At 41.7% G+C, this 13,732-nt stretch overlaps 1 protein-coding gene across 2 annotated transcripts in view; it reads left to right on the top strand.

Moving 5' to 3' along the window:
- Positions 1-13,732, top strand: part of LOC133135318 (disintegrin and metalloproteinase domain-containing protein 33-like) — a 161,763-nt gene that overhangs the window by 86,678 nt on the left and 61,353 nt on the right. For both annotated transcript variants that reach the window (XM_061252230.1, XM_061252229.1), the window contains exon 4: positions 2,153-2,231. In XM_061252230.1, coding sequence (XP_061108214.1) covers positions 2,153-2,231 — 79 coding nt within the window. The remainder of the gene's footprint in view (positions 1-2,152; positions 2,232-13,732) is intronic.

The following is a 13,732-nucleotide window of genomic DNA, read 5'->3' as shown; positions in this document are numbered from 1 at the left end:
CACTGGGCATTGGGTTGCCCAGAAGTCTGTTGGGCTGCACAAAATTCATGTGCTTGCTTGCACCGGCTTAAATCAGTAGTGGAGTTTGCATCAATGAGAGTATGAAAAGCATACAATTCTCAATTTTGTATCGTGGGCTTCATTATTATTATTGGATCCCTTAATATATATGAACACAAAAGGCTGCATGTAAAGAACATAGATAATATTCTACACTCATTGAGCAATGTATTAGGTAGACCAGAATTTCAGAATGGGGAGGAATTGCTCAAACCACCCTGTCTGGTACCAACAATCTTGATATCAAGGCCAAAGTCACTTAGATCACATTTCTTCCCCATTCTGATATTTGGTCTGAACAACAGTTGAACCTCTTGACCATGTCAATACATTTAATGATTGGCTGATTAAATATTTGCATTAACAAGCTGGTGTACAGGTCTACCTAATACATTGCTCACGGAGTGTCTATACCCTGATAACTAGAAGGCAAGAACATAATAGTTAGTATGTAACCATCAACAACTGATCCATAGGACCAATCAAATCTCAATGATATATTAATACTGCCATGTTATGGTCTTAAAAGTGCTTTTTTAGCACAGTGGTTCTCAATTCGTAATAAAGCACAATGTGAATATGGGACTTTTATTCTTCATATTCATACTCTTCTACTAAGTAATCCCACAAAACATGAAGAACATAATTTAAAAAATGAACCTTGTCTTAGAATTCTGGGATTGAAATTGTGGTTGAAATGAAAGCACAGACAGGGGTCCCCAGGACTGAGTTTGCGAACCGCTGTTCAAACACTGCATAGTCTTTTAAAATTCATGATGGCTCTTAAACTTGCATTCTGTTCTTGTCTTGAGGGGGAAAGATAGCCAGAAAGAGTGAGATAACTCGCCACTGCTCTCACCAATGAAGACATATAAACTGTCTTTCTTACTTTGTGCTTTTCAGAGAAATTCTCATCTGTAATACCAAAAAAGTATAAGTGTATACTATTTTGACCATGCGCTAATAATTTCATTATTACGCTTTGAAGTGGCGGCACTGATGGTGCAGTGGTTAGCACTGCCGCCTCACAGCAAGAAGGTCCTGGGTTCGAATCCCCGTCGGCCGGGGGCCTCTCAGTGCGGAGTTTGCATGTTCTCCCCGTGTCTGCGTGGGTTTCCTCCGGGTACTCCGGTTTCCTCCCACAGTCCAAAGACATGCAGGTTGATTGGAGAGTCTAAATTGCCCGTAGGTATGAGTGTGTGAGTGAATGGTGTGTGTGCCCTGCGATGGACTGGCGACCTGTCCAGGGTGTATTCCTGCCTTTCGCCCAATGTATGCTGGGATAGGCTCCAGCCCCCCTGCGACCCTGTTCAGGATAAGCGGGTTAAGATAATGGATGGATGGATGGATGGATGCTTTGAAGCATCTGCTCTAAGAGCATAATATAATTGTGGTATAGAAAACCTGCAGACTTCTGCAAAAAAGCATTTTCCACAGACAACAAACAGTTCAAGCTGGATGGAATTAGGACAGTGTGCATTATCATGGATAACACTAAAAGCAATTAAATATGGGATCCGCTTCTAAAAAATTGGAGTTGGGTTTAAATGCCATGAGTTGAGTTGAATTAAATAGATGTAAGTGCCCAGTAGACTCAGTGCGTCAACCCCTCATAATCCCCCTGGGACTTAAAATCTGTTTGTACTGCAGTTGAAACAAAATAAAAGTCACGACACCTTGGTGGATTACACATGTGCATCAGGCCCAGTTCTCAACCACACTGATGGGGGTGGTGGTTTATGAGATATTTGTTTTTGTTGGGGGGGGGGGGGTATGTTTCGAATGACTGAATTTATTGTTACTGTACATATACGTACCTGTAAATATATACCTGGACTTGCTGTTTGTAGAATAATTAAATCTGGAATTACTGTAAGGAATTACTGCAGCTAAAATATTGTGTGCAAAATGAAATGGAATGGAATATGGAATTACAACATGGAATTACTGCATGTGAAATTTTATTTGTGTGGAATTACAACTGTGTATGTGGAATTACTGCATGTGCCATTTTTGTAGTCTACTGTAGTTTTTGGCTGTAACTGTTAGAGTACTGTAGGTGCTAATCATCTGATGTGTGTTCTTCTTGCAGTCAGCTCCTGGGGCGGGACTTCACAGAGACGCACTACGCTTCAGACGGCACGCCTGTGATCCTCACTCCCAATTACACCGTGAGTGAGCGCTCACGCCCTCCTGCTGCTCTCGGTCAAAACCTGCGCCCTGCTCCCAACAATCTTCTATCTCTCTACATTCTTTATCCTGCAATGTCTTTATTGCTTCTCTCTCTATCTCTTGCTCTCTCTCCGTTCTTTCTCTCTCCCCTCTCTGTTCTTTCACCCTCAAAGGTCTTTATCGCTTCTCTCTCACTTGCCTTGTCATCGTCCGCTCTCTTCCAACAATCTCTCTCTCTGTCTCTCTGTCTCTCTCTCTCTCTCTCTCTCTCTCTCTCTCTCTGTCAACCCTCTGGCAAGAAACTAACGGGGCCATCACATGATGTTTCTGAGCCGTACACCCACCAGGAGAAAAACAGTCTCACATGCTGTACCTCATGACTGTGTTTTTATTACACACCCGTAAAGACACAAATACAACACACACACACTCACATTGTTCATGTGACTCATACTGCTGTTCCTTAACAAACTGGCCCTTGGGAATCGAAACATACATATCTTCATGGAGCTGATACGTTCTTCATTGGTCTCTTAACTCAGACAGAGTTAAATTCCTGTTTAATGCGCATCTAGGAGGATATTGCAGACTGCAGAACGGTCACAGCTTTGTTATTGAATCATTCTTGTGTGTGAGGTGACTGGAGTGAAATATGCCAGGGTTTTTAATGGTATGCAAAGGTATTTTTCTCTACAGTGCTGAGTGAACGGTTGCTTTTTAAACAATCTCTCAGAATTGGTGGTGGTGGTGGGGGGGTCGGCCTAGGTTAATGTTTGCGAAATGCTGAGACAATAGATCTCAAAAGTGCCCACAATCTCATTTGAAGTTACGAGTTACTTCATGGATTTCATCAAGGACATTTCAAACACGACCAGAAAATTCTTTCACGTTGACTCAAACAACTTATTCGCATAATTCACAGCTATTGCTTTTACAGATTCTTTTTTTGAATGGGGGAAAAATACCCAGACACCTATTCAGGCACGCATCGAGTCACCCGCAGGACGGCAGAGCTTAAGTTATGAGTCACTTTATGTGCGCTGGCGAAGGTGCATCAGTGGAACTCGCCCCTTTGCTTTCTCGTCTCAGCTCCAGAGGAAAAGCCTGAGCTCTCTCTGTCGGCGTTCGAAACCTCTCCAGTGGAAACTCGCCCCGCAGGTGGCGCAGAGTTTCCGATCCCGGGCTTCACCGGCGCCTCCGCCAAGATATGTGTCGGAACTTTGAGAGGCTCACTTTGGTAATGAGGTCAAGGATCTTCTCTCGGCTGCCCCAGCATCTCTGGAATACGGCCGCAAGCTCTAGTGGCGAGCTTGAGACGCCTCTGGGGCTTACGGGTCAGGACATATCACCCATGCCTACAGTACAGTGCACTCTGTGGATGATTCAGGATTGGGAGGACCGTCTACACAGACTGGGCATTAATTCAAGTTTTATCGACTATAAATACCACTGCTTTTACCGTGCCCGGTGACTATTCCTTTTTGCACTATGTTTGGTTTTTAATTTTTTAATTTTTATTGAATTTGCTTGTTCAAAACAAAAATTACACTGTCCCAGACAAAAATGACGTGGCTCAGCATTATAACGAGATTTGCTGAGATTTTTACGACCAGGTTTCCTCATTGCAAATGCCACACTAAAATAATAAGTCTGGTGGTGTGGACTGCTATGTGCACTGAATGTTTGCTAGCGGGGTGTTATGCTCTTAACACGGGCACCAGAAGCAATCCGACCAGCGCACAGCTCTTGGCTAAGAGCCAGTCACAATGAGGCTTGGGTGATAACCCTTTTTTATTTTCCGGACATAAATATAGACTGATATCCAATCCTCTCACTAAATCATGTATATCTGTGAGGAGGCAGCCATTTGCTCATAATTACTGTTCTCCTATAAGCTCAGTTTAAAACAGCCAGGTAGAGGTGTTCGTTAGACTACCCACCTTTCATTATTTTTTTAATGCTTTACACAGATGAAGGGAAAGCAGGGAAAGTAATGGCCAGAACAAGAATTCGAGCTCATGATGTCATGATGAGGGATCAACCCTCAGTCTGCTATATGCAGTGATCTCCATAATGTTTGGGACAAAGACATATTTCTTCTTGATTTGGCTCTTTTCTTCACAATTTTTAATGTGGAACCAAACTATTCAGATGTGATTATAATATGATTCTCTACATTTATTAAAGGGTATATTTATACATTTTGGTCTCACTGTATAGAAATTAGGAAGCTTTTTATACAGTCGTTCCATTTCTAGGCACCATAATGTTTGGGACAAATGGCTTCATAGGTGGGTCACTGAGTGAAAAATCAACCAGTGGTGTGGTGGGTGACCATCCAATTTTGCTCAAACTTGTGTAAATGTTGTTTATCTATTCAATAGAAAACAGGCAAAACATTAGCCTGTTTGGATTTGGAATTCTAGCAATATCGGCTCCTAAAATAGGGAGTTGGCACCCAAAAATTCACTCATGGAAATTGGGGTTAATTTTGGAGTTAATCTTTGGCATTAAAGCAGCGAAAAACCTTGAAGGCATGTATGCTTGTCTATATTTATCAAGGGTGCCGATAATTCTGGAGCCTACTTGTGCATTTGGGTTTGAGATTAAAAGATGGATACAAGACAAAAGTACATGCAATTTGCTTTTACTTCATGGAACATAATTTCTGCATTTGGTTTTACCAGTTTACACAAAGGTCGAGACCCTGAATTTGGCCTGTAGGTACAATGTAAAAAAGAATCTCGCCCCCGGAAGAAGTACTTGAGTCTTGCTACATGCCAATTTTTATGTAGCGCTCGCCAAAGCCTGATAAAGGTTTCTTTTTTATAAACTCCTGGGCCATTATATCACAAAGATATGTCTGCCCTCTACTACTTTCTTACAGAGTTACTGCCTTCTTCAGTATGGTCTCAATGCAAACTATCAATAAAGCAAAGACAAAATGTGTCGCATGGATTTCAAGGCGAGGGAAAGAATGGGCAGGACAGTATTTGGACATATATTTATCTTAGACTTCTCCATCAGAGCACCCAGTCAATATCTCCTCGTGTCGACTGAAAGAGAAATCAATGACACTCTTCTGTTCAAGAAGCGTATTAATGAAAGAAAAATATGTGCTCTATTTCTGGCAATTGCTAGTGCGGATTGCTGTTCACTTAAACACACACACAGTCATTCACACAGGCTCACACATGCACATTTACATACACACAGGCAGTCATTCACTCACACCGAAACACACAGACTCACACATGCAAATTCACACACACACACACACACAAATGTACAGGTTCACGCAAACACACAACACAAGCACGCACACGTTCACACACGTATGCATGCAACCAGTAGGCCAGCCAGGAACGAGTGTGCCGCATTTAGCCCCTCCACCCACTCTACTTCTCAAGGAAACATCTGGTCAAAGAAACATTGGCAAAAGACAGATGGAGATTACCACTTCCTCTTTCAGGCACATGACCCACAGTAGCACCATCTGTATTTGTGCGAACCATCCCAATTGTAAATACTGCACACGGCTTGTCTTTTTCTCGATGCCAAACAAGACTCAGTTCCTGCAAATTAACAGTCACCCAGCTTGCGGAGGCCTGCTTCAGTTACATTGCACTCTGGGTGAACGCTAAAGACTGATTGAAAAATATTTTTTTAAATTAAGCCTGAATCATCTATTCTCCTTTGTTCAATTCTGGATTGTTCCAGCCTCTTCCTCATAAGCTTAACTGATATTTGGTTAATTGAACCCCCCACCGGTACCTGAGCATTGAATGAAAATGTCCTTAAGGAAATCAAATATTATAGCTGTGCAGAATGCCTTGCGCTAAGTGTGCGGATCCAGATGAGGTAAGCAACATATCCACCAGTTATCCTGATACAATTGCTGTCACTTGTTTATGGCAGATTATATCTGATCCCCAATATTACACTTCACTTCCCAGTCGTCCTCAGCGGCAGATACACTCATACAAGGTCTCCCATAGTATTAAGTGACCTGTAGGGGCAGCATTTCCAAGACCCGAATCAGACTGGTGGTTTTCATTTCCTAACACAATAAGAACATTGTAAGAATAGCACTTGTGATTTGTAAGGGCTTGGGGAATCGAGGATTTTATTTTTACTCCCAGTTATGCCCATACATTTTTTGCAGTGTTGTCATAACACCATGTCAGCTGGGGCCCTTCTGAATGCTTTATGGAGTAGTGGATATTATCCCAGGCCTTCTAGCCAGTTGATAGTATAATCTCTCTCAATGAATTTAACAGTGTTAGCGGACATTAAACAGTGTGTAAAACTATGTTACATTTATCGCATGTGATTTGACACAAAACTCATAACATTTACAAATATTCATAATGCGCTGTTTGACACAACTGTACAGATATTCGTTGTGTTTCATGGGCCACTGCTATTGGTGTGGAGGAGTGCAGTTTGCAGCACTGGGGAACAGTGCCCCCTGGAGGAGGAACCGCATGCAAGCAGGGACCGGAGGGCAAAGTTAAAGTGGCGTACGCGCGTGAGTCTGTCCACACAGAGAGACAAACCCCACCCCTACTCCCCATTCACACCGACTGTGTGTGGCCAGCCACCTCCAATACTGGTCCCCTCAAAGCTCACGCTTCTGCTGTCAGGGTAAATGAGCTAATTTCATGGTCTGGCAAGCAGACAAAGCCCTTTAATTGTTGGGAATTGTCATTTAAGCATTGATTGAGGTGCAGCCAGTAAAACGAGTAATCCCCCAAGTGTGGCGCTTGGAAGAAGGACGGAGAGAAAACCTCTCATGGAATCCGTTCGGTGGAAAATAACGCAAGGTAACATCGGACGGGAGCTCAACCACAAGACAACGGAAGAAAAGCAGTTCCACTTGAAAACAAAAAAGCTCTCTTTAGAATAGCAATTCAATCCATAAAATTCTGTTTCTGCATGTTCCTTTACACAAAATTAGCTAAGAACGGAAGATATTTGCTTTGCTTAATACTTAATGCTTAATTACTTAATACAGAGCTATAATAAAAGACATGTTGGCCCACTTTATTTCAGTGTTAAAAATTATCTGTACTGCTTGGAATGTGTATGTGGAGAATTTGTGCCTCTTGCTGGGTTAAAATAGTTTCTATATTGATTTACTGACCCATGTCTTGTTCCAGTGTGACAGACATTCTTCTAGTTCTCCCTTCAGAAGGCTTGTGTGTAGAGAGGAGGGACAAACAATCGTGATTGTTTAAATAATGAAGCTGTAAGCCACCTCAGCCACTCGAGTTGGTTATCTTTCTTCACGATGCATTGTGAATGTAAAAATGGGTGGAATAGGCTACATATTGCTGCATAAAACCCATAGCGGCTGAAATCCACAGCAGGCTGTGACACTATTCAGTTTACCCAAGTCCAGAGTGTGTACCTTAGAAGTGTATACCTACATACACTCAAGTGTCCATAGTACAGGGAACTCCAACAGCGCGTCATCATTGGGAAAATCTGAAAACTGGCAGTGCTTTAGCTGTCCGTAGAATGTTCAGAAAATATTGGGAGCCATAACATTGAAATGTATTCCTCTTTACTGATGACTAGCTAGCAAATTGCATATAACCTTGATGAGGTTGCTTTTCAGCTGCTGTTACATTTCTGTAGTGTAGGCACATATTGCCTAGTAGTAAAATTAAATAATCGCAAAACATTATATTTAACCAAATTTGAATTTCATACGTTTCCCATAAAATGAACGTAAACATTCTTTCTTAGTTGTCATATGGCGCATTTCCACCGGTGGAACTTTACCCCGGAACTAAGGTATTTCGCCGGAAGTCGACGCGTTTTCATACCACGTGCCTGGCAAATCTCATCGTTCCGGGGCCGTTATTCAGCCCTAAAAAAGCCCCTGCTCAGGAGGTAGAGCTTTCTGATGGCCAGGAACTAGCGTGGGTGTGGCTGGCAGCGCCGGTCATTTCTGATTGGGCGAGTACTTGTGTGGGTGTGGCTAGCAGCGTAGGTCATTTCTGATTGGGCGAGTTTACATGCATTGTATTCCAGGCGGCATTTTTAAATGCCTGCTACAGAGCTTGTTTTGTTTGTTGTATCACAACACCTTAGTTCCTCAATTTACTGTACGAGCACATAATGCTTACGCCGGTCTGCCCGCTAGCATGCAATTATGTAGCGATAGCTATTTAACGATAGCTAAAAGACCGGCGTTTTGCAACGATGTAGACGCACGTACAGGTCTAATGGTGTTTCTCAACACATTGTAGTGTGACTGTTGTTTTCGATTTGGACTGTGGCTTTACTTATGTGCAATGTGAAACCATAACAAGTGAATAAATGCAACATTTTTTCAATTCTGAGTCTGTCTCCTTTCGAAATCAGTATTTGCAACTCCTGCTTAACTGCGGTGGGTTTTCATTAGTTTCACACCCACACCCAGTGTAGCATAAGAACAACAGCTTGCTATTAGTTTAGCTCGCTAGCAGACAGACCGGCGTAAGCGTTGCAAAACGTGGAACGTTTTCACTTTTTTTCTTCAGACGGGGTCTTTAGCCCCCGGTGGAAATGCAGGCTGAAGGAACCTTTTGTTCATTGCGTACTTGTTCCTGGGAGTTAAATTCCCAGGAATTCCCGGTCGAAATGAAGCAATAGTGTCCATTTTTTAGGTTACCGATTTATACAGCTACATTGGGTTCTAAATTGTTAAATGTGTTTAAATCCAGTGCTTTGACAGGTCATGACAAAATAATGAGACTAAAAATTTTTAGCCAGGAGCTAGTTATATTATATTATATTTATTTTTGTAATTCCAACAGACTCTTTGAAAGGGTTGTACAAAGCCCTTACCAAGAACAACTGTTTTAACTTTGCCAAACCTCATTTGAACTAGGACTGGAACTGGGCCCTATTGTCAAATGAGACCAGAATAAAAAATTTTGCCCATGTATAGTAGTGTGCAAAAATTTGGGCAACCCTGGTCAAAAAGCCTTTTACAATGAATATTTAGGCGAACAGAAGCAAACCTGACCTATGAATGGTACAATGTTAAACGTGACACATTTCTTCACATTTTAAAGCCAGATTACTTTATATTTTTATGTTTTACAGTTTCAAAGAGGCTTTCAATTCTCGCTTTTTAAATTGTTCCCCATTCTTCCTGGCAGAACACCTCTAGCTGAGAAATATTCTTCGGCCTCCTTACATGTACGGCATGTTTGAGATCCAAAACCTTCATCCATCTTTCCTGGAGGTACTTCTTGGCTGATTTTGAGGTATGCTTTGGACCATTGTCTGGCTGGAATACCCAACCTCTCTTCAACTTCCACGTCTGGACTGACCTTTGAACATTAGCCTCTAGAATTTCTTGATATTTGATGGAATCCATTTTTCCTTCCCCTCGCACATTTCCTGTGCCCCCAGCTGCCGCACAACCCCAAAGCATAATGGATCCACCTCCATGCTTCACAGTTGGCAAGGTCTTCTCTACAAAGGCTTCATCCTTTTTTCTCCAAACATACCTTCTTTGGTGGTGGCCAAAAAGTTCAATATCGGTTTGGTCAGTTCAAAGCACATTGTTCCAAAAGGCTTCAGGCTTCTCAATGTTCTTTTGCATACTTCAGATGCTTAATTTTGTGTTACGGTTATTCAACTCTGCCATGTAGCTCTTTGCTGTTTAAATGACGGTGTATTGCTGCCATGTGAACAGCTAGACTTGTTTTTGCTGCTCTTTTGCAGTGATGTGCGAGTATTTCTCACCAGGTCTTGGGCCATTCTATCTGAAATCTTTCTTGGTCTTCCAGACCTTGCCTTGACTTCAACTGGTTTATCTATGTATCTTCCATTTTCTAATGTTTCTGGCAGTGGAAATAGATCGTTTGAAATATTGAGTTTTTGTAGCCTTCTCCTTCTTGGTGGAAATGAACCATCTTCATTCTGAAATCCTTGGACAACTGTTTAGAGGAATACATGGTTGTTAATACCAGAGAGAACAACTATTGCAGTTGGATACTTTAGAAGCCACAGAGTTACTTCAGAATAAAAGGTTCAGCCCTGGAATTGTACTCACCTGACTCATTGAAGCCCTAACAAGTAAATAACCTGGGTCTGGGCCTTGGGGTGCCCACATTTTTGCACCCCACTGTAGACCATCATCAATTCAGCCATCTCAATGCGGATGCATTCCAGAAAAAACAGTAAATGGCTACTGAGTAGTGGAACGTTGATGCCTTGGGGCTGATTTTCTACCAGTGGGCTTTTGATCATTTTTATTCCATTTATTTATTTAAAGCTGGGGTGGGTGCAAGCAGAATCTGGCCAGGAGAAGAAAGATTTTGAATGTATACAGCGGCAAAAAACCCACCCTCTCCTCTTCTACTGGTTTGACATTGCTGCGGCCAGTCAGCCTCTCGGGGACTTGCCAATTGTGATAGGCAGGTTAGCCCGTCTCCTGGCTGGCAGAAGTCCCTGAAAATCACAGATATCTGATATTTTTTCCCACAGCAGTTGGTTTATTGCTAGCTGCCGGAATGTGAAAACAATTTTACCAAATATTACCAAAAAAAGAAATCGCCTAACACAGCTTTAACCTTTATTTAACCAGGGTAGACACGTTGAGATTGACTATCGCTTTTGCAACGGAGCACTAGAGCACTAGAGCCTACATGTCTTTGGACTTCAGATCAATGGCATAATGAACATTCTATCCACAAACCTGGTTGCTTCTGCCAGGACACTGAGACTTAGGTATACATGGATCTTATAACAAGATATACCTCAAAATCAACACAAAAATTGACCTGCAAAATCAATATTTTGTAAAGGCCGTCTCAGTGTCTAGATATAAAGCCTTTCAAAAACATTGAATTGTCTGAATTGAAGAGGGTGGTCTGTAAACACAAACCTAAGAATATCTGGGACAGACTGAATTGATAGGGCAGTCTTAACAGCGAACCTAACAATATCAAGGAACTTAAAAGAATCTACAAAGAGGAATGGTTCAAGATCCGCCAAATGTGTTCTCCGAACTTGTCAAACATTGTAGGGTCAATGTTTTCATCTTTGCCAGGGGAGCCTGCACAAAGTATTAATCACAGGGGCCTATAATCATGAAACCTATTCATTAATATCATTTGAAAACTATTTTTTTATTCCATTGAATAATTCATGATATGTTACATTTTCTATATGTGGAAAAATTGCAATATATTTTAATAATGCTCTTATTTCTTTTCTTTATCAAGAATGTCAATAATCTTTCACTGGATTTATCACTGATTTGGTCTGTGTAAGAATTTTCAGTAAGCTTACTCAGTAAGCATTTTATGTAAATATGTTTGTTTAAATGTATTAAACCTACATTCCCTGATGGAGCGCACTACACATTGCACCATCGTTTTGGTAAAAATAATTTAGTCTCATACGGGACGCACCCTCAAACTGATGTACACACCGTTTTAACACCCAACTCTTAATTGACATTGAGGTGCACAATTTGCGCAATCTAGTCTGTATCCAGTCTCAATAGGCCAGTGTGAGGCTGTAGGGGGTGGAAATTACCAGGTTAAAATACAAGACTCATGACATCATATGAATATGAAATAAAACGTAATGATTGCTCCTATCTCTCTGCAGTTTAAAGAAATGCATGGGATGCCACGGTTGTGTGCTTGTTGTTGGGGGAATAAGCTGAAAACACATTAACAAGATACTCACGGCAGCGTGAATTCCTGCCTCATCATCACGCTGATGGCTTTCATTATAAAGGCTAGGCCAAGCACAGCCATTCAGGTAATCCCTCAAAATGTGCTCTCTTCACCCGTGACAGTGAGACCTACAGGCACCACAGTTATTGTCATAAATTGTCAATCAGAGATGGATTGAACGTAATACTGTAAAGCCTGTTAAAATGCAGTGACATTTTCTGAGCCCGTATTTGTAACATCCCACAATAGCAGCCCTGCCCCATATGGAAATCTCATATATGCACATATGGCATGTATGTATACTGATTGACATATACTTATTTTATAGACATATTGATCTTCTGCTACTGTAGCCCATCCACTTCAAGATTCAACATGTTGTCTGTTCAGAGATGAGCTCTGAGCTCTCATTAACAAAGCCATTCTCTGTGAACTCTAGAGAGCTCTGTTGTGTGTGAAAGGAGTTAAACAGTTTCTGAGATACTCCAACCATCCCATCTGGTGCCAACAAAAACTGAACCTCTTGACTATGTGTTGTGCATTGAGTTGCTGCCTCATGATTAGCTGATTAGATTTTTGCATTAACAAGCAGATCTACCTTATAAAGTGTACACTGAGTGTTTATACATTTGAAACCTTTAAGGATAAAGTCATCTATTAATGTCCATATCTTAGATTTTCAGTATTGACCCAAGAAACTGGCGTCTAGTTGGCTGCCATTTTACTGCCAGCTCTGAGCCAACAGCTGTTAAAAGTCTTGCGAATAACCTGAGATGGCCTTGGTCACAAATTTATCAGATAAAACTGTGATTCTGGGAGTCCTGTGGGGAACTCATGAGAAAGCCATCTTCTAGGCAGTATCATTCGTCTCACTCATATTATTTATTGTTTTAGTGGATGCCATGGTGAAACTGCGTTGACACAGCTCACTTCTTGTGAATTATCCAGTAATAAATAAACAGTTATGTTCGGTAATGTGCTAAAGTAATGTAGGGCAAGTAGCTCCCTCAAGAGTACAGACGTAGGACTCCACTTAGGTGCAAATCCTACGCATTTTGGGCTTTAAGGCCCTGTTCTTTAATCTAGAGTACCCTCATCGTGGATACCTCATATTTCAGATGCTTCTTTTTAACACCAATTTGGAGTGTGTTTGTCTTTGCATCTGCGGGAGGGGGGCTGGTGGTCTCTTTGGAATAACAGAAGAAGAGTGCTCAAGGTTGAAAAAACGTTGTCAAGTCAACTTAAGGAGTTATGCTGACCGAGGACAGCCACTCCTTTTCTTAACAGGCCCCACGTCAACTTGGTGGTCACATTTGCATGCGTGTCTCGCTCCTACAGCTGTATATTTATGTGGTGCCTGCATGTGCCAAGAGTTTGTGGGCGCCGGATGTTTGGAGAGTGTGATAATCCTCTGTTATGAATGAGGAGAGGGATTTGGGGCCATTGACATACAATGTTGAGGGCAGAGCTGGAGTCTTGAGATACTCCAATATTCCAGACTCTTCAGGGCACAGAGCAAGTTCTCTGGCTGGGTAACAGTCTGACTGAGCATCCCTCAGACTGCCAAATGTTCCCAGGTGTAACAAAGATTTTTACAAAAGTGCAAATACAAACAAAACTTTGGCACACCAGGATAAGTCACAAGTCTCTTTTAATAGTGCCAAGCTCCCGGTCAGTTGACCCTCCTAATAGCATTTTATCCCAGTGTGCCAAAGTTTTTTTGTGTGTGTGTTTGTTTTGCCTGGGCTTTAGAGGAAAACTGTTTTATTGGGTCTAGTCCGGTTATTTGTACAATAAAACACAAC

This window comes from Conger conger, chromosome 8, assembly GCF_963514075.1.
Source record: "Conger conger chromosome 8, fConCon1.1, whole genome shotgun sequence".
Classification (NCBI taxonomy): domain Eukaryota; kingdom Metazoa; phylum Chordata; class Actinopteri; order Anguilliformes; family Congridae; genus Conger; species Conger conger.
The sequence above is the reverse complement of the archived record's forward strand: the minus strand, read 5'-3'. Positions and strand labels throughout refer to the sequence as shown.